The 25,212-nt window shown below is 43.3% G+C and overlaps 1 protein-coding gene across 1 annotated transcript in view; it reads right to left on the bottom strand.

Annotated features, from left to right (window-relative positions):
* SLC38A3 (solute carrier family 38 member 3) overlaps positions 1 to 25,212 on the bottom strand; it is a 283,121-nt gene that overhangs the window by 171,604 nt on the left and 86,305 nt on the right. Inside the window, exons 2-3 of the mRNA XM_085625084.1 lie at positions 6,305 to 6,512; positions 3,649 to 3,733 (exon numbers count right to left, since the gene is read on the bottom strand). Coding sequence (XP_085481210.1) covers positions 3,649 to 3,733; positions 6,305 to 6,408 — 189 coding nt within the window. The 5' untranslated portion in view covers positions 6,409 to 6,512. The remainder of the gene's footprint in view (positions 1 to 3,648; positions 3,734 to 6,304; positions 6,513 to 25,212) is intronic.

Below are 25,212 nucleotides of genomic sequence, written 5' to 3'. Positions count from 1 at the left end.
CCCGTCCGCCGAACTCTTCATCAGACTCTTAGTTGTAATCTGCAAAATACATGTTGCTAATACTTCAATACAGATTTGCATCCCGGAAAACTCCCTTCTGTTTTTTATCCCAAGGGCTTATGACTAGTACATGACTTGTTTTATGATATATATTTTTTAGAAGAATATATACAAGCATATTTTGCTGTGCCGTTGTTATCTTGAACTGCTATATTAAAGCTATGTGGGGTGTCATTGTGTGACCCAGTGAAATTCCTAGAGGCAAATAGCACACACACCACACACATTCCTAAGACATGCACATTTACTCTGAGTTGCATGCCCTAACCACCTCAACTCATCTCTCAATAACACTTCTGATTAACCCCTTGCGTGCTTATGACGGAACCACGCCGTCATGAGCCACGGGCGGCGTGTGCTCATGACAGCGTGGTTCCGTCATAACTGCGGCCGTTGCGGCCGCTCCGCCCACGCGGCACTGATTCCCCGCCTGTGCGGGCGAGCAATGAAAGTGGGCAGAGTCGTAACGGAACCACGCCGTCATGAGCACAGCTCGCCCGTGACTCATGACGGCATGGTTCCGTCATGAGCATGACGGCGCCGCGCTCAGCCCGCACCCCCCCAGCGCCGCGGCGGAATTCGCGCCGCAGCGAAGGGGTTAAAGAACCAATACAAACAAAATAACCATCACCAATACCACCACAATACTGGAAAAACACTATGCGAGGAAAACATTTAAACTAACTTATCCATACAGTATCCAAGATAGAATGTAGAGTATGAAGTTTTAAAACAACCAAAACTATATGAAGAATGAAGCAGCAGACAGTGCAAACTAGCGAATAAAGGAAAAAGCCATGTCCAACACAGCTGAATCACCAACTACGGAACAAGTAACAAGTTAGAATAAACAATTTGTCACAATGCAAATAAAAGAAAGAAGCAACCACTTATTAACACATCATATTGAACGAATCAGCCACTAATCCACCCAACATTTGGGAAGGGTAAATCAGAACCAACGGACCAACCAAGAACATGCAATGAAAAAAGAAAAAGAAATTAACCACCAACAACCCAAACATGCAAACAGAGAATCCACCAAAATCCAGATTACTTGGTCATGAAGGATCAACTGTCAGAATACCTAGCAATTCATGATGGGGATTAAACCACCAACTAACCCAACATTGTGTAGTGGGAGGATAGCCAGCAATCGAAACTGTAGGGAAAGCAATTGAGCATAAACTATCCCAAACTACCAAACACGGACCACAAGGGAAACAAACATTTGATACTTAGAAAGGGGTGCTCTTTAGCATTTTGCAGAGCCCGACACTGCAGTAAACAGCCTCTCACGACCGTGGACCTTGAGCTAACAGTGAACCGAACTGAGCTAATATTGACATCTAGAATATGTAAGTTGTCAGGTTTTTTGAGAAGCCAGATGTTTTTCAATGCTCCGTTCACATACATTTCATGATCCCTTGCCTGAGAAGGGAAGTGGCAAGTGCTCCCTTGAACTTGTAACCTCGAAAGATAAGGAATCCCTAAACTGGATAAGGAGAATCTGTGAGTGGTGCTGGACTGTAGGCAGGGCTAAATTTATAAAAACAATAAGTGCCAGGGCCCTCGTCAGGAGGTCACTGCAGTTTGGACCACCCATTGCCCCTCCTAGAGCTGCCGATAGCAGTACCAACACAACACCTAATCATCACAGTCCTACCAGTGTGACAATTCATACTAATCCAGGCTTCCAAGTCTATAAGAATGGCTTGGGCGGCAGTCAATAGTAATTTTTAATGTATATTGAATTTATAAACAACTGTGCTGTACTAATCTTTAAATTACAAAGACAGCGCCACCATGTGGTCAACTTTGCAAGCCCCGGTGTTGGCAATTAAGTGCCGGTGTCGGGCACCGGTAAACACCAGCTCAAATTAAGCACTGACTGTAGGAGGTTAAGCTGGAACAGTTATGTTGTGCTGACTGTGGGGACTGAGTACAGAGTCTTGAACATGGTTTACCTTTTTGTAGTTTTATATTGTGCGAACTCGATTTGAAGGTATTGGAGAGCTTTACATGAGCACCAGTTACGTTGCAGAAGAACACATTTTTTTGGGCAAGTGGATTAAGTGATTTGTCCAGAATCACAAGATGTTGAACCGTTGTCGAGACTCGAACCTAGGTCCCCAGTTCCAAAGTCACCAGTTCTGCCTGTTAGGCCAAATTCTCTCTCATTGGCTTCCCTACAAGTCCACAGTTATGAAAGGCTAGCTATGGGGCGATGGCATCATGTAGACGTGAAGCACAGTTCTGCATTATTTGCAGTTTCTTTCTGTTTTTCCAACAGATAGAGTGACATGCCTACCTAAAGTTGTAATCATAATCAAAGTTTACCCTGTTGGTAGCACTGACTAACAATTAATTTGATTCTGACTTGGAATAGATGGAGTTGCTGTTAACCCGTTTACCGTGGCAGAAATTCAGCCGCGGTGCTGGCGTTCTAAAGGGTGGGCGGGGCTGCATCGGCCAACGGTCGTGCGCAGCACCTAGAAGGTAGTGCTCGCGTCGACAGGTTAAAGGTAAAAAAAAAGAAATTTCAGTGGTGGCACTATTTATGGAGTGTGCTATGGCTGACGGGAAAGCTAAACACGAATTTTATATCTGCTACAAAAAAATCATAACGCCATCTAAGTCTACATAAAAACACTAACCACTCATGATTTTTTGTAGTAAAAATAGGACTGCAATGGTCTTATTCAGAGATCAAAACAAACAAAAACATTCTCTATGATGTAATTGAGAGATTTGGTGACAGGAAATATTTAGCTTCTAATGCCATTTTCTTTATTGATAACAAAGTTTAACCCTATGGGGGAGAGGTATGGTGCAGTGGCCAGAGAGGCTGACTCTGGCAAGCAGGGCTCATGGCTCGAACCCCGGCACCGGTGGCAACTCAGCTCAGCATCATGTGACTCTGGGCAATAGTTCACTTAATGTCCCTGACGGCCCCCCCAGCGCCTGGATACCCTTAGGGGTGATAGGTTTGTGCTTTACAAATGTGGGATTTTTATTATTACTATAATTGTTTGAAGCCTAATCATCTCGAAGAAGGGCAACCCCGCTTAAATAGTTGACCTTGTGCCAATTACGAAGCGCCTTAATAGAGCTTTATTTCTAGTCCCATATGTTTTGAGTGAACCAAGAATAAGGTAACAACATTCACCATCAAAACAAATCAACACAGTAGCAATACGAATACAATGCCAAAAGACAGCACACAAAATAAACCACTCATCATGCAAAGACTGCTTGGAAATACATTTTTTAAATAATCCATACTGTGGAGCCAACCATCAACTAGTCCAAAAATGCTTAAAAAGGATAAAGAAGCAACTACCCAGCCTTTTTCAGCAAGAAACAAGACTAATCCAATCCAACCTTTGACAGAACCTGATCAATTACAGAATACGAAATGACTCATTTTAGATAACCCTGACACAACTAAAAAACAAAAGGCAGACATAGTCAACCAAACCCTTCAAAGTATAGTGAGATGAACCTCAAAAATGGAAAATGTGAAACTTACTTTATCCACTACTAACTCCACTATTAGATGTCACTACACCCTCACAATGAACTTACATCAGTAAAGCGCGGCTTCTTTGAGTCAGTGACATGAGGTAGAAATTCTTCAAGTTCTGGTTGGTTGTTCTGGTTCTCGATGAACCTACAGGAAATACAAAGAAAAAACATTGTCCAACAAGAAAACAGAAGGTGGAAGAACATCGAGTCAGTAGAAAACACGCGAAAGGAGAGTATGGCAATGTTTACTCTTGCATTGTTGTAGATTTAGAGTGTTTTGCTAGTGGAAATGAGCTGCACTTGCATATGTCCAGTGTACAAACATATCAAGAGCCAGACGAATCAACTCTGCAGTTGTGCGGTTGGGTGGGAATCTATTTTTTTTTTTTTAGCAAACTCCCCTTGTCTAACTGCTACTGGGCTAACCAATTAATACCCTTATATCTGCAAATAGTTTTCACCTCAGGATGGAAACCAACAGGGGCAACAACCCTCATTTGGGTGGAGTATGGGGCATTGTAACCTCTGCTTCTTACCAGGCGGGGATGTGGTGTGTGATGGAGGGCACCGCACATTGTGGGTGGGCAGGACACAAACCAACAGAGCAGGTAGTGCCAATGAGTCTCAAGATTCCAAATATATTCAAAAAGGAGCTACAGAGGGAAAAGATTCCAAGACAGGATAGTTCCTTCAGCAAATGTGGAATGCAGAAGTGTGTCAACAACTTCCAATGTGCACCGCTAAGTAGGTAACTCACATACGACTAGCAGGTCTTGTCATTCATCTTTTCAAACATGCCTGTCATTGTGAGCCAACAGCATGTCGACAGGGCCTGATCAGCTAATCTGACTTTTAGCAATTTAATCCCTTCTCGTGACCGCTTAGCAATACCTAAGAACCACTGATACATGCTTAAAGGGCTCGTGGTTGCACAAGGGCATCACATTTCTCATTCAATATTGGTGCAAACTTGTGACGGTTTCACTCGCTGGCCACAAAGTTTTTCCACTGCCTTTGTCAACTACCGATGGCTCAACGGTTATTAGGAATTTTATATAGAAGATTATATAGTGCTCTGTGCCACAGCTACTGAGAATAGAAGACCAAGGTTTGTGGGGACAGGAGTTCAACCAAATGTATGGCATGAACTTTTTTCAATATTCCTCACTCAACAACCCCAAGCTAGTACCAATTGCTGCCTTAAGCTAATGCCAGGTCTTTAGCCGAACTCGGTCTTGTTTCAAATGTTTTTGGAAATGGAGGTAAATAAGTTGGATTCAAGGATTTCCAGAAGTTGGCACCCTGGATCCCTAGTGATCTGCCCCCAAGCTTTTGTTGCCTGAAGGTACGCTGCTGGATAAGTGAGGCACAGTGGGATACGTTATACGTGTCCTTTATTCCAGAAAGCCTTGAAAATAGTAGATGAATTTTACCCTTGATGCCTCCGGAGCCAGTGGGGTGCTTTACTACTTTGTAGTTTGTCAGTGATCGATCAGGGGGGTCCTGCATGTATAATATTGTAGTAGTCCAAAATGGTCTAAACATGCAATTTTGTATTTAATAATGAGCATAAGCATAGAATAAAGATGTTTGTGATTGATATTCCATAAATGACTCATTTTTAATGTGTTTTCTGTGAGGAAGACAGCACTATCATGTCTTTCATAATGAGGACCGTCAAGTGGTTAATGTTTTTTGTTTATAGTAAAGTTTTACACAGTGAGCACCATTAGGCTCCGATGTGGTGCTGGTTCCTACTGTCAATATAGAGAATTGACCGATAATGATACAGCGAGCCAGTTGGTGAAGTAACATCCACCTGCTCATGTTGGTCGCTTATGTGAGGAACTTCCTATATACTATATATTTTTTTAATGACATTTTGATTTGTAGGTCTCATGGCACCGGTCTTGAAAAAAGTATCACCCCTGGGCACAGGGTTTGACTCCGAATTGTTACTGGAGCTCGACCTCCCCCTAAAAATTGCTTTGGCTTGAGGGTGGTGTCCTAGACATTCTTCTGTATTTTGTGTTGGTTGTGACAAGTATCAAGGGCTGTGTTGTTGGTTTTGTGAAAACAAAGCAAGCAGTTTTATAAGCACTAAGAGACATTTGAGTTGGAAAAGTGTGCTAAATAACTGGTAAATATTATTTTTATTGCTGCTCAACGTTTGGCATAAACTGGCGTCCTGTAGCTTATGAACAGAAAGGCGACACACTGTCTCACCTTAGAGTCTATGAAAACACTTGTTCACTGCACATTAATGCCACATCACCCTATCAATTCCCTCCGCCCTATACCGCATCTGATCCAAGTGGGCACCCTTTCAAAATATGAACGTATCAATAAACATTCAGCACATTTAGGGGATTACAAAGCCGCATTATGGGTCTGAAAAGAATAATATAGTATTCAAAGGTTTAGATGTTAAGAATTGAAACCTCGCTGTACAAATGTGCGTGTGGGCATAGTAAAATCGACCAATGGGCAAAGTGGCGGTGGCAACAAAGACATAACCGCCATCCAGTAGTGAGTGGCGGGATTCAAATGATGGCGTTCAACATCTCTTTAAAAAGAAGAATAAGTGTTTCAGATTGGGGTTAGGCTAAGGAACTCAGATAAGAGCCCCTAAGCTGGGGCCTGGTTTATATCGGAGTCTATAGTTAAGCTGCTTCACTACAAAATCAATACCCCGCGTAGGTAACCCCCCATTTACCTGTCTCGCTCAGAAGGAGGTTGGGCGCCCATCGCCTCTGCATGTTTACCATTTGGTACAAATTCAACCATTTCTGTGTGGGTGGAGACGTGGCCCGACTCCATGGCTGGTGATGCACCCCAAGTCCGCACTCAGGAGGAAGGTGGCTTGCTTTCTGATTTCCAGGTGTCCAGTCAGGGGCGCTGGCTCACTTCAGTTGATCGGTGCTCTGCAAGTGAAGAGAGAGAGGGGGGTCCAGGTGAGACAGTGTCTTCAGTTGGGTTCCAGGTAGAAGAGGCTAGGATCTGAAGGGGTTGTGCGCCTGGGAGAGGGCTACGTCCCACCACAAATGAAGCAAAGTATCTGCCAGGGCAGGCAGATAGATCACCGAGGCCACCACACACAGAACTACCTGATCTTGCAATTCTCCCTGAAAATAAACACGAGATAAGGTATGCAAACACCCAGGCGGGGACAGCTTCTCCCATGGAGACATGGGCGTACGTACACACGTGTACTGGAAGTACACGCTGTCCGCACGTCTGAATCCATTTCCTGTACACCAACTGTTCCCGCGCACTCCCCCGCCACAACCACACACAACACAACAGCCCACCACCACCGGTAACACCCAGTCCCACGGGCTTCTGTGCAAGCAGCAAAGACGACAGAAAAGGCACAGTGTGAGCGATGAACCGGTGGTGTCGACAATGATGCATGCTGCGAAGACAAATGACGCCACAGAAAAAACGTGCTTGCGTTTCCATAAGGACACGTTTTTACTTCGCGTGCTTCATTAATGACGCTGAAGAACATTTGTGATTAGGAAACGGGATTTCTTTCCTTCAGCGTGACGTAGTTTGTGTGCGAAAAGGGAGTGTGGATATCTGTGGGTGTGTTTGCATACAGTATGTGTGCGTGTTTGTGTGTATTTTGGTATCCGTCCACCTGTGTGGCAGGCTCTGCCTATAGACGTTTTCCGATTCAGTGCATTTTGTCAACAATGTATACATGTGTGCTTATTAATGCCTCTTTCTTCTAGTCGGCTAGTTTGTATTTTAGTTTAGAAATGTTTTGTGTGCGTTTGTAGTGCAGGCGTGCTAATGTGAACCTTGGAGTGTGTGCACCTATATATCCATGTTACCTTCATTGGCCTTGTCGCATGTTTGCTTGAAAATGCGTCCAATTGTATGCCCGTGTGTGTGCTTTATTTACCTTGTATGTGGGTTTTGGGTGTGGTGTATAACTGAGTTTTTGATCCACACCTTTCCCTTTGTTTTTCAGTGTTTGCTAGTTTGCAATCACTTATACTTAACCAGAATCTGAGGGTCTCCCTTAGTCTTCTCTACGTTAACCTCTGCTCCAAGTTAAAGTTCGTGCTATCCTGTGAAATTTCGAACCCAGCTCCCTAGAGCCCTTTCTGCATGCGTTGACCATTTTTTTGTTCGACCATATAGTTATTGTACATTATTTTTCTATTTAATACATGTCACCGTATACTGCCTATGTTCTCATTCCCTTTGAGTATTTGAGAGGCTCAGCTGTTTTTCCCAGGTTTAAGTTGTCATTTTGCGCTTGGCCACTTCAGCAGACCCAGAGTGCGCACACGACTTACAGCACAGTAGTGTAGATTAAATTAATTATAAGTACAGTAGGTAATGAAATTAAACCTGCTCGGCATTACCACTAAATTTAGCGCCAAGTTTTAAGTGAGGGTCGAGTTTTTAAACACTTCCTGTTTGCAAAAAAGAGCAATATATTGACCGTAACAAATAAAACCAGCGTAACCGCTTTTTACGGCTGCCTATAACCCAACTTTTTCACCTAGAACCAAACAGAGCAATAAACCACGCAGTAAAGTCATTACAGCTGCAGGTTGTTACCACTGTTTTGGCACCCAACGTTAAAAGGGAGGCGAGTGTCTTAACACCTCCTAGGTGAAGAAAGTGCACTGTTTTTACTGCTGCTGTAACCCAGGAATTCCACCTAGAACTAAATAGAGCAATAATGCCATATTGCAGTCTTGTAATTGGGCAATTACAGCTGCTGGCCATTGCGGTTGCACTTAGCTCTCAGTGGTAAATGAGAGCAGGATGTCTCAATCCCTCCTGTTTACAAAAATGAAAGCAACTTTGAACGAGAACAACATTATTTCATCTGATGTAACTGAAGTGTGTGTACGTTTTATGACTTATTTACCTAAGTATGACCGTACATTTCACCACTCGGTCATGCACTTAATTATAACGTCGCTCTGTAGCAGCAGAAGTATCCCTGTCCTCTGCTGGGGGTAACATTAGCCACACACCACACTATTTATAGAGTTGTGTTAGTGATAAGAGAGATGGTGTCATTTTCACGAGGCCGTTTCGGTGACAACTAGAAAATCAACTGGCAGGACCCACGATACCCCTAGAGAGCTACTGACTTCTATTGTGTAGCAACAACCACTTCAGAGGGCCTTTGAAAATGGACACAGATAAGAAATGCTGGTGAATGGTTACAGAAATAGTCCATTTGGGCATGACCGACTGCATTTCTAACACGCTGATAAGCCAAGGGCCATTTTAGGTCATATGGGGGTGGCAGGCTTTGGGTCGGAGCCTTGTAATCTCCTTGTGGTGGAATAGACCTGAAAATAAGGGCTTTAATTGTTTAATAAGGCCCAGGAACTGACCCTATCATCAGAGGGCAGACGAACAGACTTCCGTCCCAGATTGGCCAATCTGTCCCTTTAGCATCACAGCTGGATTGACTGCGATGACCCAACCGTGCCCCCATGACTGTATTCTTGTCAGGCCCTCCAGCAGTGTGGAAGTGGTTGGAACATTTTGGCAAGCCTGATTTTGGTTTCCTGCCCAGCCCTGTTGGCCCCTGAACTCATTTTATCCCCCAGAAAGATTGACTAGTTGATGGTAACATTTGGTGATTCATGTCCGGCATTATTACAAGAATACGGGCCGCTCCCGTCCAGGATTCTGGCTCAAGGTTTTTACACCCAGGATTCCCTTGTCTGCGATGGAGGATTGCAAGTGAGGACCCTGCTCATCTGCTGGACATACACCTATCCCTTCTCATTGGATCACTAGAGCTCCATGTATTTTACCAGGCAATATCCAGTTATATCCACCAAAGAGCTCAGTAACAGCTCCACAGTCAAATGTGCAGACAATAAGAAGGTTAAACCGCGTCTAATCACCACTCACCACATACGTATCATAATTTGTCTATGAATATAGAAAGAGGACTTCTAAAACTGACATTCCTGACCTTTTTTGGCTGAGTCTATGTTTTTGAGGATAGGGAGTACTGGTAATTTTGTAGATATTTGTTATTCCATGTGATGGGTCAAGATTGTCACGCTAGGAATGGTGCTTTTGGAAGGTGTGGGCTGGTGTCAGGTAGCTAGTGATTGTCTCATGTATGTGTATGTTGGGACCATATCTGATTAAATGTTAAAATCCAGGCCTCTGACAGGATGGTGAAAATTTAGATACCCCTTGAAGAGTCGAGCGCCCTAAGGGTGTGTGCTTGCTTGAGGTGGGACACAACACTGTGCATGAAAGGGAACAAGGTTCCCAGGAGGACAAGAATCTCCTGAATGTAAAAGCTTTTATCACTTGCAAAGATCATAGAGCCTTAATTTCCAGACCAAGAAAGATTATTGTTCGTTCCTAGGAAAGAGGGAGACGCTAGGAGGAAGACAAGTTGGTGACACAGTCTACGCTGGGTAGCAGGGAAAATGCTGCCTAACAGAGGCCCTTGTTCTAGGGTGGAACATTCAGCAGCTCAGATACTTTGTTTGGACCTGACCTTGAGATAACTGTGATAAGAGACTTCTTGAGGGTGCAGAGATTATGGATATATATTCAGCATGATTCTTGCAGGATTCAATGGAATGCGTTGATGAATACATGGACTTCCTGGGCAAGCACTGTAATCATAATGTCTTGTGTATTTTTGGGGTGTTATTTGGTGCTGTTTGTATTGGAAACTAGTGAGTGGTTAGTGAATGAACTGAGAAAATGCTTGGTGAATGTTAAGCAATAAAGTGGTGATTTAATTGAATTAAACTACATAACACAGAGGAAACATGCACATCAAGTCAACAATCTGACTTGAGATTATTTTTGCGAATTGGCTGGGGCAGTCCAACTGCAAAGAGCCTCCCTTACATCATCAAAGGCCCATGCAAGCCTTCATCCTTCAGTACATTACAGAATATCCCAGTGTGGCCCACTGCAAAACAAGCATTCTACCGGCGCTTGACATGATAATGAGATTCATGAGTTAAGTAGTGCCAAGAGCAACATCTATTTATCCTTCAGGACAGCTGCCAATGCACCACACCCCCACACATGTATCTTAAGTAGCCACTTTAGTGTTTACTCAACTTCACCTGCATAATTTTTCCCTTTGCAACTAGTTTTATTTCTGGAACCCATGCCAGCAAGGTACGTGACTGCATTCATAGAAAGCTAGTCTACACACACACACATACACACACACACATACACACAGCAGCGGAGAATCCGCATTATAGCAACTTTCATTGTCAAATGAACAACGCTCGCAATAACATAATGCAAATTGATAGGACCCCCTGCAAGATGTGAGGAAGGGCTCCTGAGTCTCCCGTATCTCACAAATATTCATTGGCTTTGGGCGGAGCAGAGGGACCCTTGAAGGGTCGGGGGTCATCTGAAGCCCCCCCCCCCCCCCCCGCGAGCCTCAAAGCTGCAGGAGCCGGTGTTATGGCCCTGACTGCTCACAGGTTGTATCCACCTCTAGCACCTTCATCACAGCTTTGCATCCTCAAACTGCTCTCTTTTTCACTATTGCTATATAAAACTGCAAACAAGAAGAAAATATCAGTTGGAGGCTAATACCTTGAACATCATGGAATAAACTCAATGAGAGACAAACTGATCTGAAAGATAATCCACATTTGTAAAGCGTGAACAATCACCCGTAAGGGTCTCTAGGCGCTGGGGGCCATCGGGAAGATTAAGCAAGCTATTGCCCAGAGTCACATGGTGCTGGGCTAATCTGCCGCTGGCACCAGGGATCGAACTGTGATCCCCAGATTCCAGAGTCAGTCGCCCTGGCCGCGGCGCCACACCTCTTCCTGTAGCTGTAGACTTTCCTCCTTCAGTCTAAATGGAGGGGTCTACATGCTTTCAAAGAATATCCTGGCCCTACTCGGATGAGTAAGGTACAGGAAGGACTGAAGGAGGAGGCGGCATAAGACTAGGCGGCAAACCAGAGGAGAGGAGGAGGATCTGAACCAAGAGACAGAGGACCTAGAGCAGAAAAGTAAGACAAGGAGGCTTCCGAACAGGACTACAACAAGGAGGGGAACCAGGAGTAGGAGGAAGAAGGGCAGAGCCAAGAGATCTGGTATGACCAGGAGAAGTAAGATCAGCAGGGTGATGAGCATAATGATGGGCAAAAGGTGGCAGAGGAGCAAGACTAGGATGAGGAGGAGGAGGACCATGAGGTTGAGGGTGATACCAGAAGGTGAAGCAGTTCCATGAAGGAGGAGAATGACCATGATGAGGAAATGGAGGAAAAGCCCCAAAATGGGGTGGGGTCAAGGACTATTTCAGGATCAGGACTAAAATACAGAAGGAAGGGGGAACATGAGGCAGACCAGGAGGCTGAAGTGTAGACCTAAGAGTAACAGGACTAAAAGACAGACCAGAGGAAGAGAAGGAGAGTTTGGATCAGGGGTACAAAGATGGCCGCGAGGAAAAAATACTGGACGTGCGAGGACTAGGAGGACCAAGACAAGGATGACCAGGAGGGCCAAGACAAGATAGATCAGGGGGACCAGGAAGACCAAGATTGGGGTAGCCAGGTTCAAGAAGTCAAGCACTAGGAGTACCAGGAGCAGAAGGATCAGGATCTGGGATTTCAGGACATGGAGGTGGACCAAAAGCAGAAGGCTCAAGACCAAGAAGACATAGAGGACTAGGACAATCAGGTCCAAAATGAGCAGGAAGACCATGAGACTGAGATACAAATATTCTGTGACACAAATATATATATTTTTTATATATATATCTATATATATATATGTATGTGTATATATATATATGTATGTATGTAAGCACAACTGCAGACCTGAATTGTGTCAGCCGACACACAGAGATTCGTATTTCAAACAAATCTTCTCTAATTTGTGCAAATATATATATATATATATATATATATATATATATATATTCACTGAAAAAACCATAGGTTTCACACATGTTATAGTTAGCGGAAATTTTACTGATAAAAAACCAATGAAATTCCCCCGTTATAGTTACTGCAGGCAACTATAACTCACGCGACCGCAATCCTCTGCTGATGCTAATACTGTATTTAGACACTTATTTGCCCATGTCTTCTTCCATACATTTTTAGCTATACATATATTACAAATATTTTTTTTTCATAAAGACGCATATGTCATCAGCAGAAGATTGCGGTCGCGTGAGTTATAGTTGCCTGCAGTAACTATAACGGGGGAATTTCATTGGTTTTTTATCAGTAAAATTTCCGCTAACTATAACATGTGTGAAACCTATGGTTTTTTCAGTGAATTTGCAAGGTTTTTTAAATGCTAATTCCTAACTATAACGTGTGTGAAACCTATGGTTTTTTCAGTGAATTTGTACGTTTTTTTAAATGCTAAGTTACTTTACGCCATTCGTGGCGTGCGCGCCCACTTAACGCAGTTCATTCTGTGTGCGCACGGTGCGCACGCGGTGCCCACTTTACGCAGTTAGTGCCATGCACGCACGGTGGGCACGCGGTGCGCTACGCGCATCGCGTGCCCACGTTACGCTAGATGGGCCATGTACGCACGATGCGCTTCGAGCACCGTGCGCACATGGAGGACATATGATGCACTTCGTTTTGAAAGGTAATATTTTAATTTTTCGTATATTTTATAAGCCATGCACAAATGGTGCCCTTCGGGCACCATTTGCACACGGGGTGGAGAGAGTGTGGATAATTTTTTAAATTTTTTTTTTTTTTTAATATTTTAGTTGATCTCACCTGTGATAAGTCATGCACAATTGGTGGCCTTCGGCCACCAATTGCACACGGGGTGGAGAGAGTGTGGATGATTTTTTTTTTTTAATAATTTTTTACCGTACGCGTACGGTAAGCGTAATCGGCGAAATTACCGAAAAAATAAAAATTCCGTTTTTGGCCTTGGGGGATCTTTGGGGACTCCCTCAACATGCCTATGTGTGTGGGAGCTGTCTAAACAGCCCCTTTACATGTTTTTGGGCTTTAAATTTTAAAAATCACTCTCAGTGCGAGAGAGAAAATGGCGGCCGCCGCTTCCTGGTTTCGGCCGATTCGAATGTTTACTAAGATCTAAGAGCCAATCAGAATCGCGCTCGCGCACGCCACCGTACGCGTACGGTAAGCGTACCGTAAGCGCACCGTAAGCTGGCTCAGATATATATATTGATTTAAAGGCTATTTTCTCAGATTCTAGTGAACAGATTTACACCAAACCTACAAAAGGCACTTCCTTGACCTGAGGACTACCTCTCTGCCAAATTTCTAGTAATTCTGTTCAGCCGTTCGGGCTGTAGCCCTGTCTAAAGGTCCTATGGAAAAATGCATGGGAAAAACGCGTTTTGGGACCCCCCTTTTATCTCAGCCCCCGCTTGACGAATCCCCCCGAGACTTTCAGGGTAGGAGCGAAGCGTAGCGCCCCACCTATTTTGAAAAATTTGTGAGGATTCGTCGACCGGCGCCAAAGTTATTCAAAATAGAATGTTGCGGATTTCCTATGGAAACGTGGTCCTAACTATAACTACCTACTGGCGACCGCCAGTAGGTAATATATATATATATATATACTACAGAAAAAGATTTTTATCTACTTTAGAAATCTGTTGCATTATTTTTATTAATCTTGTACTTAATGTTTAATCTTTTATTTAATGGTGCCTGTTTGAGTTCAGTGGTGACACTATCTTAATGTCATTATGTCAGGATCAAAAGGTAATGTGATGTCCCTTGCTGTGATGTCATGAGTGGCTGAATAATGGCTGATGCCACTTTGCTACCCCTGACATTTTGGCCTGGCATTTTGGTGAATCCACGCCAATGGTTGGGCCCGGGTTACCAGGAGTACAGCAGGAAAAGGACCCGGAAAACAAGGACCAGGAGGACCAGAGAAAGAAGAAGGACCAGTGGGACCAAGACCAGGGGTTCCAGGACCACTGGGGCTAGGTCCATGGGGTCAAGGAATAGAAGGATCAGGACAAGGACCACAACCCGGGGATCATGACCAGAAGGAGCTGGAGGACCACAGGAATGGTTCAAGACCAGGAAAAGGACCAGGAGGTTGAGGATGAAAAGCCGGACTAGAATGAGAAGGAGGGTGTGAGGAAGAGTACCATAAGGAGGAAGAGACCCATAAGGAAAACTATGAGTATTCGGGTGAGAACCTTGATCAGGAGGAGGAAGTGAACAAAAACCAGAGTAAACAAGACCAGAGCCCAGAAAAGGAGGAGGCAGGCCAGGACCTTAATATGGAGGAGTATGACCCAGGAGACGACCAGGAAGAGAACCAGGAGTAGCACTAGATGAAAGCCCAGAGGAGGAGGAAAACCAGGAGTAGGAGGAAGAGGTAGAGGACAGGACCGAGTGGAGTAAAAGGACCATTAGGAGGAGAACCAAGAGGGTGGTGATGATGATGAAGAGGAGGGAAACTAGGATGGGGGGAGGACCAGGAAAAACATGGATTAGGAAGAACGTAAGGAGGAGGAGGAAGACGATGTGGTTCTAGGCCGCCTGCACAAGGACATATCCTTATTTGCAAAGGCCACACAACTTATACATTATTTTTCAATTGCTCTTCTTAGACAATAATCACTTTAGAGACCACCATATTTTCGAGGCCCCTTAAAGCAATGTTTTAACCCCTCAACTACCTTAAAATATTAGGTAAATCAAAACAGCTTTATTTTCCATTTTTTTCTTGTTGCCTATTTCTCATAAATAAAAGACCGACTTTCATTTGCTCCACACTTCATGACATTGCCCCTCCTGACTCTGCCCCGCCCCCCCCACTCCTGCACGCCCAATTTGTACGATCCCTGTGTATTCGTTAATCGGTTCCAAGATTGCTAGGAACCCAAAGATACTGTCTCTTTCTTTGATCGAAGATTGCAGAAGACGAAGCGATGAGACTGCCTTGACAGTGTGTGTGTGGCTTCTCCAGGGCTGCCTGCATGGATTCACCCAGGAAAATATATGGACGCTGCTCTGCCAATCACCGGAGAGGAACATTTTGTAATCTGAGTCTTAAGCTGCACAGCTGATCTATTAGTTACAATAGGAACAGAAGCGATGATAAAATCTCATTGATAGATGTTTTTGTTATTCCTTCATGGGCGGTGCAAAAGAGCTTTGCAGCTCGACACCAGCATACAATATTATGTTTTTCATGAAGAACAGTAATGTACAAAATACAGTGGCATGGGGGATGGAGAAGGGAAGGTCAAGTCGTCCAACGAAGATACATTGAAATGAGAGGATGATGGTGTGACAAAGGTGCTGAGCAGCGGGGAGAGGTAGTTCCCCATCGTTATGATTTATCATCAGGGTTTGTATTGTGCCATTTGTAGGGCTTCGCAGTGCTCTCTGCCATCTGGGGGTGCCTTTCAGCACACTTATGTGTTTTCACAGTATAGAATGTCTGAACAAAAACAAACAAAATAAACTGGATAGAGGAAAACAGAAAAAATGCAGATATAAGGCATAATGAAGGCAAAAGATGAAAAATACTAATGTTTTGAGAATCAATTTTCTTTTTATCGCTATTTTCATGTAGCACCCAGTAATGATCTTCAGTCCCCTGCTACCTTTCACACAGAACACTCCTTTGTGGCTACCACTCTCCTCCAGCAACCCACGCAAAGAATCCTGGGAACAGTAATTAACCAACTAACCATACTTAACACAGAGCACCACAACGGCTGACCACTGGTTCTGCACCTCAGTCTTAGTGTATACAAAAAATACAAGTCCTGTGCACAATTCTTCCAAAAGTCCGCCGCAGAAGGACTTCACTGATGTACAGATGTAAAGACTTTTTTAACGAAAGAGGAAGGTGCACCAGTAAGAAGTCCAAACATAATAGAGAGTCCTTTTACGTTTCTTTAATTCTTGTATGTATTCTTAAAAACAGACATCAGCCAACGCGTTTCGTTCTAAAAGACAAGAACTTCTTCAGGGCTCTACTATGACGAAGTGGGATACCTGCAAATATCAATCTGGTTCCACACGATCAATAGATCAGTATTGTAATACGATTCGGTATAGAGTTCAAAAGATGTGTATTCAAATGAGTCATAAGGATGTCTTTCAAAGGTCTAAATAGTGTTGTGAATTCGGTTGAAAAATATAATTGAGACCGTCGATAAGAAATACGAGTATGTCCTTTGAGTCATGACGCCAAGTGGCATAAATCTTAATGTTATATGAACATTCCAAAGCGCTTTTCCTAATACGAAAAGCAGAGAAAGGAGTAACGGGGTCAGACAGCACACGCTGTCTGACCCCGTTACTCCTTTCTCTGCTTTTCGTATTAGGAAAAGCGCTTTGGAATGTTCATATAACATTAAGATTTATGCCACTTGGCGTCATGACTCAAAGGACATACTCGTATTTCTTATCGACGGTCTCAATTATATTTTTCAACCGAATTCCCAACACTATTTAGACCTTTGAAAGACATCCTTATGACTCATTTGAATACACATCTTTTGAACTCTATACCGAATCGTATTACAATACTGATCTATTGATCGTGTGGAACCAGATTGATATTTGCAGGTATCCCACTTCGTCATAGTAGAGCCCTGAAGAAGTTCTTGTCTTTTAGAACGAAACGCGTTGGCTGATGTCTGTTTTTAAGAATACATACAAGAATTAAAGAAACGTAAAAGGACTCTCTATTATGTTTGGACTTCTTACTGGTGCACCTTCCTCTTTCGTTAAAAAAATAACCAACTAACCATGACCGGTCAAGGGAGTGTAGTCGCCATCTACTGCTTCCACACACTCAAGATACTCGTGAAGACCTTTAAATGGCTCCCCACCAACGCTTGCAGATCCATCAACCAAGTCCTCATCACCAGCAAGCTAGACTAGGGAACACACTCTATGCTGGAATCTACACTCAACTGACCAGAAGACTTCAGACCATACAAACTCTGTGGTCAGGCTCACCCTCAACCTCCCACCCCTCGCATCACCGTGAACGTCAAAGGGCTCCGTTGAATCCCAATCTATAAACAAACACTCTTTAAACTCATCATGCACACATACAAAGCCTTACACAACACTGGCGCATGTACCTCAACCGTCGCAGAAACGTCCTCAAACCTCCCAAGCACTTCTACTCAGCCAGAATCCCACTTACACCACCCCTGATCCCCTCCACATAAGCAGAACCAGATCCGGTGGTCGTGCCTTCTCTTACCTTAAAGCATAAAGACCTGCCCCTGCACATCAGAGCCTTCTCCTCAGTTCTTGAATTCCACAAAAAACTAAAGACCTAGCTCTTCACCTAGCCCCAACCCTCACTCGACCCACACAGCTCTGGCTTCACCACTGGGATAAACTCCTGAGTGAGTTTTTTGCTATACACATACACATAGCATAACATATCAAGCCTAGCAGGCCAATAAATTACCAGGACAGTTCTTTCCTGGTTGAAATAATACTTTTTAGTACAAGAAAAGCTAGATGACAACTATCCTGAAAATATATATATGAGCAGTGGCATCCTCAAGTGATCTTTGTTCTCACCTCCATTTTTTAATGGACACTTCTGACCACTGACTGATAGTATAACAACCTGTGTATGTAAAAGATACCCTCATCTATTGGTGCGTATGGGCATGGATATGAGAATTATCCTAATTTCACAAACTTTTTGGTCTAGGACCAAGAACGGACAGGAACCATTTGCCTCTTTCAGAATGCCTCCAAATCTGTATTTTTGATTGTGGACCAGGAAAACTCAATCCCATTACTTCCCCGCAGGTCAATTGTACTTCTCGATAAACCATGACTACCTTTTAGCTGGTCAACTCTACTTCACCATAGGTTATCACCATCCCCAACAGCAGGCAGTTTTGGCAAAAAATACTGACATGTCAATGAGATTATTCAATACCCAAACATGAAGCATTACAAACCTGCGGTCAATCTCATGGGTAACTCCCGCCTCAACGTCTGCAATGCTCTTTACTTAGGCCTTTCAGGGACAGTCTTAAAAAATGTATTTGAGGCCTAAAATCATCCTGCTACTGCCCCAGTTCATAGAGGTGAGTAGGATATGTGGAAATGAATATACTGCGGCTGCCACTCTAACACTACATGCAATTTAAAGTGATGTGCCACCTACATAGTGGACAGTACATAACCATTCACCCTATCGATAAGACATCTTCACAAGTCAAAAAAGAGTCCCATCTGCAATAAAAACCCTGGAACCATTGGGAAAGTCACTCTGATAATCGGAAGTGATGGTGGAGTGTACCCTATACAAATGCCGATAACATACCAAAACATACCATAATATAGCATATAACATAACACAATATAACATAATATATTGTGGCCAAAGCAGCCATTTATTTAACTCACCTTCTACTTCACTTCTTGTCTTCACTCTGATTAGCGTGTGACTGAAAATTATTGGTACTCTCTATAGGAATACTTTACTATTCTATTGTTCTACAGCAATTAAACAAATTCACGTTCTAAAACAAGTAGCTAAAATCTTTTCCCCCACCCTCACTGTGAAGAAGCACATCCTTCTTTGCTACTTTGTTCCCTCTGGATTTCCTACACAATAATCCCAGGCAATGTCCGCCAGCAATCTGTGGCCTACAGTGCCTTGCATTATTAAACAATCAACAATCAGCACTATATGAAGCCAATGGGCGTAAATGCTGTTTCTCCATAAATAGACAGTTTCTAATAGACCACACTCCCTCCTTCATTTGCTTTACCCTGCATATTCCCCACTGGCACCTAGGTTCTTCCTTACCACTTTTCTTCTTTAATCCTGCTTTCCATTTGAGTCTCTCACTAAAGAGAAACCCCCTACAGTTTGCATTCTGGTTTTACAACCACAATCCATTCCATCCTCCCAATTTCCATCTTTACACCCTTCCTCCTTGATCAAAGACATAACGTCCCATGCTAGCTACTTTTGTCCTTCACTCATTTCTTCATTTCCTTACACTTTCTTCCTGAAACCTTTATTCCTTGGCCAAATGCCAAAGTTCCTTCTTCACATCCCTCCTTTTTTTCATATGCTTTTTCACCCTCTTTGTTATTTGCCATCATATGTTTTTAACATACACACATGGCTTTAAAACGGCTGGTCCTGCCGGAGCTCGGCACTGGCAGTTCTTAAAAGCAGGTACTGAGATGGGTCTCTATCGGACTCTCCATTTTTGCCCTCAGCCTCAGGGTGAAAAAGAAATCTCAACTCTGCAGGGGTACCACTGCTCAAAGCGTTTGATGTAACTTCAAAGAGACTTGTTTTCGTTCTTTCAAAGTCTCATCATTTCAGGACTAAAGCAATTTCAATATTATATACAATGAAACCACAGTTGTTGCTTATTTGTCTTATGCAACTAACAACCATTGACAAAGCCAATAGCCCTGACTTGTTGTAGGTATAATGTTACTTGTTGTATCATATATATGGATCCAGTGACTGAAACAGCAAAATACCAGTCAGAGGGCACACTATGCTAAGCACAGATTTTTAAGCCACATCCTTAATTACATCGGCCACGCCCCTCTGAGAGACCCCCAGCTTTTTCATCCCACTTAAAGCCCTGCACAAACAGTTACATCTAAACAGTTGACCTCTTTCTTAATGATCGTACTTGTAAAATGAAGATTTAAAGAGTTTGCATTGATTTTTTCAGCAAACAATTTAGCACTCTCAATTGTCCCATTACAAATAACAAAGAGATCAGCAATGAATCTACACCAAAACACCACACATTCTATCCCTTCAGCCTGATATTCATTCCAGAGCACCTGCTCCTCCCCCCAGCCCATATGCAAATTAGCATAGCTGGGGGCAAAGCTAGTGCACATCGCTGTACCTCTGACTCAGCGGAAAAGCTCATTATTAAGCAGAAAACAGTTGTTCCCTAGACATCTACGAATCATGAGTAGTAACATTTGTGTGTGCTTCCACAGTGTTAATGGCCTGGAACTAAAAAAATATTCTAAAGCTCTCAACCCTTCATCGTGTTGTATGCTTGTGTATAATGTCTCTAACTCAATGGTTATTAATGTAACTTACTGTCCCAAGGAATGTCAGAGATTTTATTCTGAAAATTTGCGGTGTCCTTTATATAGGGAGGGAGGTTTCTGACAAAATCTCTTAAATTATAATCCTGTCAGGAATCTAGATGGGCGAGATTGTGACAAGATTGAAGATTGACGAATGAGGGGGCTCGCAATCTGTGAGGGGTCGAGCTAGGTCAGGACAAACTGTCACGGAAACTAGCTGAGTTCGGGACAAGGCAGTGCAGTGGGGATGCTTAATCAATGCGGGGACAAAAGATTTCTAACAATAGAGTATCTGAAGGCTGGGAGGAAAGCAGAACAGGTAGTTAATAGGGAACTGGAAGTCTGCAGGGTAAACTATAAAGATAACACAAGTACAAACAGCAGGGTACAAAAAGCGGGGAAACAATAGACAAACTATCATAAGTGATAGTTTGTCTGCTCCTTGGAAATGATTTCTCTGTGAGGTAAAAAAGATCTTACAAGAAGGCAAGGAGCAGATTACTTTCACAGAATTCAGGGAGACATCCAGAAGCCCCTATGGAGAAGGAGTGCAGCGTGGTTCTCTATGCCAAAGGCACAAGCCTTGGAGTCTAACTGGCACCCTTGGAAACAATGAAAATCAGGATAGTTATAAAAACACAAGAAGACAAGGAGAACAGTGGAAGGTACACAGGAACTGGACTGGAATAAGGATCCGGAACAGGACAGGAATACAGAAAACCGAGTATACTGAAAATCTGCACACTAACTAGGACAGGACAGTAATATACAGCCAGAACAGGAACACAGGAATACAAACTAAGGAATCTGCATATTCAAGACATGCCTGGATGTGTACAGTCAGAACTAGGGTCAAGACAAACAGGGAAACAAAAGAAACAGGTTAAAGTAGAGACAGGCAACAGAGACACATAACTAGTCCACCAGGAACACAGACCAAACAGCAATGAAAACTGCAATCAATGACAAGCCTGGAATATAGCTGGAGGATCAGACAGAGAGCAAGGAGACACTGCAGCAATGTCAATTGCGAGGTGCTGCACTCTGCGCTTACAGGGCTGAAATAGCCGGAGGCTCAAGGGAGGGATACAGGTGCAAGTAATCAACCAAATACAATGAATCAGAGAACCGCAAATGAAGTGAAGGCAGAACTGGGATTTGGAAAGGGGAAGACTAGGGAAACAAGCAGACACAGGACAGGACACAGGTAAGAAATGGGTCGGAGCCAAGGGGGTGAAAAATCCAGAATGCAGATATAAAGAGGTCAAAAAGGCTGTTGGATCCAGGAATCAAGGTAGAGAATAAAATACTGCCACCAGGGCATGATCAGGGCAGGGTTTGGAAACAGAAAGGACTACAGGGACCATAATGCAGGACAGTAGTGTGGAAGCCTGGACTGGAATATGAAGTGTATCTAGCAAGGCAAGGTGCATAGCATCAGATTAGGGATAAATACAGGACTGCAGAGGGCCTTTTGAGCGTCCACTAGTGATCGGATGGCAGATTCCTCACAAATCCACATATTTCGATGTGTTTTCCAAAGCACCCCCAGTGCTGAAATTATTGGATGACCTGGTGGATTAACTTTGACTTTATGATTTTTTGGAATTAAATAAAAGACAGGTGTCTTTAGATGCATAATGTGTAAAAAGTGGAATTCATCTTGATCCAGAAGGCCCTGATTATGCCAAACTAAAAATTCCTTGTTGCTTTCAAATCTTATGGTCGACATTCTATTACTAAAAATTCTTACATAACATGCTTCATCTAAATAGTTGTCGATTGGCCAAAGGTTGAGGTTCCCATCCTTGTGCGAACATTTGATCACACAGTCTGTTTCACTGTGGAGTTTGTTGATCAACCTATAATATTTCCTTTGTCGATCACTTTTATTCTTTGCTTACTTTCTATTTTTACATGCAAATTCTTTAATTTCTGGGTCACTAACTCACTGAATACATCAAGTGCATCCTTCGGCATTGTTGGCATACATTTAGAGTTAAGCTTGAAGTATGTAGAGGCTTCTCTATATATATCACAACCTAAATTAGTAATCAATTCTTCCTCAGTCAATGTATCTTGTATGCCAATGATTTCATTTTCCACTTCTTGAAGCTCCTTCATAAATTGAACATCAGCTACCAATAGCTGATGATGATGATTGTCCTTAGTGCCCCAACTCTTTGACACATTTTGCATCATAAAAAATATTTTTTAGCTTCATTGATCTCTCAAACATAAACAGATCTATTCTTGATTGTGTGTAATTCACAGTCCGTTCCGGGCAAACAAGATAGGCCCAATGACAAAGCTTCTCTTCAGCAGTCCAGAATTTGTAAGAAAGCAAAAGTAAGAAAGTAAATGTAAAGCCTGCCATTATGGAGTCAATACATTAACTATAACTTGCCACAGCACAATGCACGGTGTCCTGGCAAATAATATAATTAAATAGAAATCATAGGTGTTTTATTTACTGCAATTATCCAAGGGTAAAGCTAGTGCGTGTAGAAGGGGCGAGTTATAGGTAATGTACTGTGGCGAATGAGGTGACAGACTGTGTACGGAAGAGGGTGAGTGATATTAATTTAAAGGTGGTGCATAAGTATAAATGTGAGTTGTACGTAAATGTTCATTTCTACTAAGTCTTAGTTTTGAATTTGTTATGGTTGTGTAGTTTAAGTTGTGTTTGGCGCAAATAAGATAGAAATAAGTGTATAAGTGGTGCATACATTATAACATTAAGAGATAACTATAACTGTAGAATTCAAATTGTCGTGGAGTTTAATTTGTGGATCTATACCAAACATAAACACCGTTTTCCTAGCTACACCCCTATCTCGGAAGCCGAGATCCTCAAACTGATCTCCACCTCCGAACCCGTCCCTCATGTCCTTGACCCTATAGCCACCCAATTGACCAAAAAACTGAAACTCTCCATAGCTCCGTTCTGGTGCATAAACAGCTCTCTGAGAACTGGCATCATACCTGAATGCCTCAAAGTTGGCAAAGTCATGCCACTTCTAAAAAAAACAGGCCTTGACTCCAAGGACCTGAATAACTTCAGACCCGTCTCCAATCTCACCCTCCTATCCAAAATCCTCGAAAAATGCGTCCTCCTACAACTGACTCAGCACATGGACAACATCAACCTTCTTGAGCCCCACCAATCGGGTTTCAGAAAAGGCTATAGCACCGAGACCGCGATCCTTAACATCACAGATGATATCCACAAATCCCCCGATACCGACCCATGTTGCCTACTCATTCTCCTGGACCTATCGGCAGCCTTTGACACGGTTGATCACCAACTACTCATCAAGGCTTTACAAGAAAGGCTAGGTGCTGATGAGGTGGTCCTACGCTGGTTCTCCTCCTTCTTACACAGCCGCTCACAAAGGATAAAAATCAAAAACTTTACTTCCGACCAACACCCCGTCAGCAGGGGCGTCCCCCAAGGTTTAGTACTCTCACCACAACTGTTCAACATATACATGGAACCCCTCACCACCATACTTAAAAATGCCAACATTCCTTTCCACCTATATGCAGATGACACCCAGATCTATCTAGAAACCTCCTCCATAGATGACATTCCCAGACTAAATGTCACTCTAAAAGAAATCCAAGATTGGCTGTCTCTAAACCACTTAAAACTCAATCAAGACAAAACTGAGATCCTCCTCATCTCCAACAAAGAAGAGAACCCTCAAATTTCAGAATGGGTAAAGCTATAGATGCTCTCAACGGCAATCTCACTCTGGCCAACTCCGTAAAATCATTAGAAATCACCCTAGACCCAAAACTCGACGTGGCCAAACGCATTAAGAACTCCACAAAGAGTGCCTTCCTCAATCTGAAGCTACTCAACAAAATAAAACCATTCATCCCAACCAAAGACCTCAAACAAGCCACCCAATCACTGGTGCTATCCAGACTCGACTATGGGAATGCACCCTCACGGGTACAACTAAATCTCACCAAGCTCCCCTCAAAACAACTCTCAACGCAGCAGCCAGAATGGTCACTGGAATTAGGAAATACGATCACATTTCACCAGCAATCAGAGAACTAAAATGGCTCCCAGTCGAATTGCGTGCCAGCTTCAGAACTGCCTGCCTCACGCACAAAGCCCTGCTCACAGGAAAACCTGATTACCTGGCCGCCAAACTCAAGAGGGTTGGTCAGACAAGGAACCTCAGGAGCTCCAAAACCCTACTACTCATCCCAATGAAAACGCGCAAACAAAAAAACGGTGCACGGTCCTTCGCTGGAATCGCACCCAAAATCTGGAACTCCATCCCAGCAGATATCAGGACTATCTCATCCTTCACAAAATTCCCAAAACACCTAAAAGTCCTCTTCCTAAACCTCTCCCTCCCGAATGGATAGCCGCCGCCTTAACCCAAATCCCTGTTCGCTGCTGCTCCCAGACATTGTACCACAAAGACCTACCTCCTCCCTGCTCTTTGACCCCTACCTGTTCCTCTCCCCGAAAGAGGTTCAACCCAAGACAACGTGCACTCAATGAGGTTATCTCAGGACTCACATACTACCTCAATGCTGCAAAGCAA

This window comes from Triturus cristatus, chromosome 9 (assembly GCF_964204655.1).
Source record: "Triturus cristatus chromosome 9, aTriCri1.1, whole genome shotgun sequence".
In the NCBI taxonomy this organism is placed as follows: domain Eukaryota; kingdom Metazoa; phylum Chordata; class Amphibia; order Caudata; family Salamandridae; genus Triturus; species Triturus cristatus.
Note: the sequence above shows the minus strand (reverse complement) of the source record. Positions and strands in the feature narration are given on the sequence as shown.